The 6,061-nt window shown below is 41.7% G+C and overlaps 1 protein-coding gene across 1 annotated transcript in view; it reads right to left on the bottom strand.

The window, feature by feature from the left end:
• The window catches only part of LOC142108865 (sorting nexin-6), a 27,971-nt gene extending 22,163 nt beyond the window's left edge, over nt 1-5,808 (bottom strand). The window contains exons 1-2 of the mRNA XM_075192803.1: nt 5,701-5,808; nt 5,555-5,605 (exon numbers count right to left, since the gene is read on the bottom strand). Of these exons, the coding sequence (XP_075048904.1) occupies nt 5,555-5,605; nt 5,701-5,706 (57 nt within the window). The 5' untranslated portion in view covers nt 5,707-5,808. The remainder of the gene's footprint in view (nt 1-5,554; nt 5,606-5,700) is intronic.
• Between the last annotated feature and the right edge of the window lie 253 nt (nt 5,809-6,061).

Genomic DNA, 6,061 nt, shown 5'->3' with positions numbered 1-6,061 from the left:
ATATTGAAAAAGGTTGGAGGTTATTGCCCACACCTGCCAGGACTGGTCAGACTGGTGGTCAGTGGTCTAACACACACTGCTGGCTGTAGTGCTCACATAGTGCCTGTTCTAATAGGAGAAACAATGGTTGATTCTATTATAATAGGACTCCAAGTAAAAACAAAAGGGTGGAGCACCCAGGAAAATAGGTGCTGGGGAGCACACTGCTGTGAGTACAGTTACTGTTCAACAAGTCTACTGAAGTGAGAGAGTGAAAAGCAGGACCAAATATAAACAACCAAACTAAGCTAACCAATTACACTACAAGGGGCATATTCAATTGGATCCGGAGATCGCGGTAAGGCTCCGGAACGGCAGGCGAAGGTACTACGTGGTACCACAACAACGTCGTTTTCCCTTCACCCCTCCAATAGGGTTGTGAACGGAAATCCGCGTTGTTGCAGTACTGTATTACAGTATGTAATGCGCAGCCGCCACGCAACTGCAGTCTCCGGACCTAACTGAATATGCCCCTGTGTGTTTTAAAAGGGAAGTACTACTTGCTTTTTCCTACCTAGAATGGTGTCTTCAATACTAACGTTCTGTGAAAGCCATCATGAATGGAAGAAAGACTTTCACCAACAGCATAAAAAGGGATTATCTACCAGGGCAATTAAACTGTGAATTCCTTACCGCATGATAGTGATGGCCAATTCACTAACAGAATCTAAAATACATTAGATGCCTTTCTTACATGAAATGGAAGAAATAGTGGCTATATCTATAATTAGTACAGGACACTATTGTGGTCATTGACCTATGGATTGGTACCATTTCTGGGGTCAGGAAAGTTTCCCCTCCTCTGTATTATGATCCCCGCAATGTACTGCGCTGCATAAAATGTTTATAAATAAAGGATAATAATAATTATAGAGATTGAGGCAAAAACAAAGCCTCTCTAGGGCATGGTAAGCTCTGCAAGCAGAGTAAAACCCTGCAACATGAATAGACACTTCTTGAAATTTCCATTGCACAAATCCTAATCTGACAACTCACGTGGTGCTGCTTTCATGTTGTTCTACTGAGAACGTTTGTGCATACGGCTAGAGTCAAGCACAAAGTAATTAGTCCAAACGTGTTAATGTTTTACTGTTCTTTTAAAGACAAAAACAGAGACGTAAAACATGCTTATATAACCGGTTTATTTTGCCTTTTGAATAAACTATCAATTTGGCAATTTGTGAACATACGAGTAGAACAATTATCCAACTATTAAAATATTCTATTTATCATTTTGGATAAGCGCATTTAGACCTATTCCTTTACCTGTTTGCTCAAATGAGACTATATGGAATTTTCTCTATATTGAATCAGCTCAATTTATTGATCGGCCACCAAGATACATTTTATAAATTAAACTGGGGGCTTGTTTTCCCAATTATATGAAATACAGCGAGGACTCTATACTGCAGACATGGAGGTCACAGCACATTCAAACTGTGTTTAGGATCTGTCCCTCCACAAGTGGAGGAATTAAAAAGTTGCAGTTAAGTACCGCTGGCAACATCATTTCTAAAGTGGGAATCATTGGTTAACCTATAGCTCTGTTTTGATTGTCATACGACTAATATAGGAACTGATTATCCCACTACTGGTAAAGTGCGGATATTCAGGCAAAAATATATGCCGATTATATGTTTAATGTGCAGGGTTGAGAGGAGATTTCTGTTAATTATTGGGTATAAGCGTTACTGCCACGCTGCGCATGTTATTGTTTAAATAATCATTTTTAATACATTTGTTAGTATTTTAAATTACATCAGCACTCTCACAGTTTAATTTTCTAGTAACAGGCTACAGTACCTGTTCATTAGAGAGCTGCGGATTTATAGGCACTTTATAATATCTTAGTAGCGCCTAGTTATTTTGTTGTTAAAAACTTTGACCATTTCCATTTAACGCACACAAACTACACATTTGAATTCATTCTTAAGGGTTCACTTATTAACAGACACTAAGAAATCTGCCAACAGAGAGCATTCCAAGCATGGTGAAAAGTGGTGTGAAAAGAACATGGGTCAAAACAACTACTTCTTTGTACAGTTTCCATTAGTCTCTGTACAAGGCAGCCAGTCTATGTAATCCAGGTGTGGATATAATAATTAGTCAGGTGCCAGCAGGATTAGGGAGTCTGAAGAGCATCCAATTCAATACAAATGATTCCCAAAACACAAGCAGTCATATTTTTAGCGTGCACCACTACCTAGCTCTTGAGATTTGCCTGATCCAATATTGTGAGATGGACAAGTGTATTTTACATTCACGCTTGGTCATGAAATAATTATAGTGAACCGGTTGTATTATGCAAACACACAGTAAAATATTATAAACAAGAACAGGAATCCTATCTCCAGGAGTGACATGGTTTTGGAGAAGTTATATTACAATACTTCTCTGTGTGCAGCAATAGCTTTCGGTTATATATAGCTTACTAAGAGTATTATTTAAACATGCACGTGATTTAAATTTGTAAGCGCAACACCACTTTTGTTAAATATGTTGTGCTGCAAGTAAACTTTTGTTTATATGCACAGCAAAAGTGCTTCTAAAATTGCACTTTTCCACTGTAATAGCTTTAAAAAAACAACAACTGCTTTTTGCATTAGTAAACACAAGATTTGTTTATCAAACAAAACAAGCAAGAATTCTACTTAACTCATATTTATGAATGATGTATTGTTTAAAAATGGGACCCAAACACAAGCAATAAACAATTATCACTATTATTTATGACTTACACTGGACAATAATTGACATAAACTTCTTTAGTAGTAGCTGATCCAGTGTCTGCCTTCTATCTCATGGCTATTCATCCATATTTACGATGACCCTTTCATACCTACCAACACTTCAAAATTGATAGAGAGACACACTTTTCCATTGATTCCTAAACACCCACACATATTACAGAGCATTTAAACACACGCCAAACAGCAAGGCGGATGCCATTGCAAATTAAGCCCCAAGCCGGCACATTTAGGAATCAATTGTAAAAGTTTCTCTCTAGACATCCATACGTCAGACCCCAAAGACTGGCAATTTGAAACCCAAAGGCACACATTAATTAATTTTAAGAGCCACAGTTGGGCAATACGTCCTTTCACCAACAGATGCCAATACCACTGCAACCAGTCTCATAAGCAATATTCTGGATAAAGTTAACTAGATCCGAACAGCTGATCTACGTCAACAGTAGATATTCCAAGAGAGGCTATAGATCAGTGTCGCGCCAGGATGACGGCCGTCTTTTAAGCCTTATGGTTCCAATGATGTGCCCAGAAACCATTTTATTTACTCCACCTGATTATTATTGCATAGAGATCAATATAATTGTTATCTAGCCCGATGCAGCAATAGAATTTCTGCGTTGGCTGCCTCCATGCTGAGAGATAGAGCGGCCAAATCAGAGCAGAGCCAATCCAACCCTCCCTCTAGCTCCACAATTATACAGCACTGTAAACAGCGATATATTGCTAGCTGGTATTTCAGCTAACAGTTCAATTTAACAATTTATTACTGCAGAGGGGAGAGGAGACAAGGACCATGTTATATTTCTATATAATGAAGCTTAAAAAATGGCCCCCATCACCCTGGAATATCCCCCATTCTCAGTGACACTGAAGTTTTTGGTATGGATGGCGTGTTACACACTCATGCAAAGACATATGAATGTATGAACAAAGAAGCTGCCTTGACCCCAAATTTATGGCTGCCCACTGCAGACACTATCCCCACTTGCTACCCTAAAGATTTGTACACGTGGATGCTTTGCATCTGCCTCTGTAGGGAAACTTACACTCACATACACAGAACCAGTTCGTAAGTGCATTAAAAGTTTGTTTTCATAGGGGAAAAATGCATTTGTTATTAGGCTTTATATAATACAGCAGATATAACCTCCCTTCTCACGTACATATTAAAGCAACACATTTTTATTTTTTTTGCAAATACACACAGCATCCTGTGATATAGTGCAGAAGAAAGCACTCAGTAACTTCCGAGGTGAAATTGCAATCAGCCAATCAGAAGCAGTTGGCTAGTGCTGGCGGGTGTCATCATCAACAGCGTATATTGGCCCTAGGCTGGTGCAAGTATTATGGCTGTAAAAGGCACGTTTGCGTTCAGGTCTGCATTGACTCACTATTCCACAAACATGCCCTTACTGTACTTGGTCTACTTTAAAATGCCCCTTCCATCCCCCATCACACCTCTTCAAGAAGAAATAGGTGCGTGTGGATTTGTGCAACTCTGCATAGGCACTTTTTTGTTTTGCGGTTATACACAGAGAGAATTCAAGCTACACATATGGGTGCAGGCTCAACTCTGCACCAGCTGGTATGCCTAGACTTCATAGATCCAGCCAGTTATGTTTGGACTAACTCTCTGAGGTTGCACCAGTTACCTGAAAGTAGTTTTGGGAAAAAGAATGGAAAAGTCCACTTGTTTCTTATGTTTGACATTTTTTATCCATATCTAAATAGTTCATAAGATAAAAATTATGTATATTCCACTTTGCTACCAGAACAAAAACAGAATACCAAATTTGTTTGGATACACTATGGAAAAGTTATTCCCAATAAAACAGACACATAAGAGGCAATTCGGGTCTGACTAAGTCATTAAACAACCTAGTATTTTCTGTCATTGACTACAGAACTGCGTATATCACAACAATGACACTTTATGTAGAAAAATCAGCATTGATGGCATAGTGTAGTTTAAAGGGCCAACCTCACAATTTTATCCACCCTTTCTCTCTGGCAATCCACTTTCAGATTAAAAAAACTACAGTACACCCTTCCAATCAACCAGCCACTGGACTGCTACCCTTGGTTAATGTCCAAAACAACTGCAGCCACTGTGCCCCCCCCCCCCTCCCCCTCCCTGCAGTCTACCCTACTCAGGGGCAGGCTGGGCTGGGTGGCAGAAGGGCATCTGCCCCCCGGGCCGGTCCTATAGTGGGCTACATTGGGCCGAGTCACTGGGCCACCTGCATTTTTTTTCCCATTCAAATAGGCTGCTGAGTCAATTTTTGACCACCGGGCTAAAATTTGCCAGCCCTCCCCTGACCCTACTCCAGTCCCCTGGCTGCTGATCCATGAACAAAGATCGCTTGGAAAACGCAGCAGTGTGACAGATGTGCAGGCACAAGCGACAGTCCAGCGACAGAAAGGAAAGCAGAGTGGTAGCAGGTGACAGCATCAGTGCTGCCATTGCTGTGGACAGAATAAAATGAAGGGGAGACCTGACCTGGGGACATTGCTACAGTGGGAAGATGGGGAGAACGGCAGAGAGGAGGGTGAATCATGCTGTAAGCTGTACTGTAATGCACAGTAACGATGAAGACAGTGGCCATCTATACTAGACCAGTGTGCTAGGGAAGGCTCATGCAGCATCTAAGATAACGGGCCTCTCTCTGAGGATGATCAACAAGTCCCCATCAGAGGCTCGGGAGATAGGCCAGCTGCACTATAGCAGCCAGCTGCTCTGAGAGGGGCACATGATGGGCACTCACCGCTCTGTCCTCCTCCGACAGGAAGTCGGGTCCGTCATCCAGGCCTTCCTGCTGCAGAAATACAACAAAACACAGAGCGTTACCCACCAGTGCCACCTACCCACCGTGTCACACTGCCACCCTCACCCTCCGCCGCTGCCGCTCACCATCATGGCTGAGACAGTCACTGCCAGGCAGGGGACGGGCTCCAACCGATGAACGAGGAGGGGGAGGAGAGATGGGCGCCGGGACACGTGACAAAAGGAGGGGTCAGAGTGACAGCTGGAACGCGCTTAAGGAGGGTTACGGTGTCACGTGGTATTGGAGCAGTAACGTCAGCAGCCATGTTTGTTAAGGGACAGGAGCGGTGTTCTGAGTAATTCTGGTTGTAACCCAAGTGTTGAAGTATTTCTGATTTGCTTTTCTATATATGAATGCCATTTTTCTTCCAATCATCGCCTCCAGATGGTATTATTGCATGGCATGTACTTATACTATATACCATGCGTTATTTTTTATATATATATA

The sequence above is a fragment of the Mixophyes fleayi genome, chromosome 12 (genome assembly GCF_038048845.1).
Source record: "Mixophyes fleayi isolate aMixFle1 chromosome 12, aMixFle1.hap1, whole genome shotgun sequence".
NCBI lineage: Eukaryota > Metazoa > Chordata > Amphibia > Anura > Limnodynastidae > Mixophyes > Mixophyes fleayi.
This window is presented reverse-complemented; position numbering and strand designations above follow the sequence as displayed.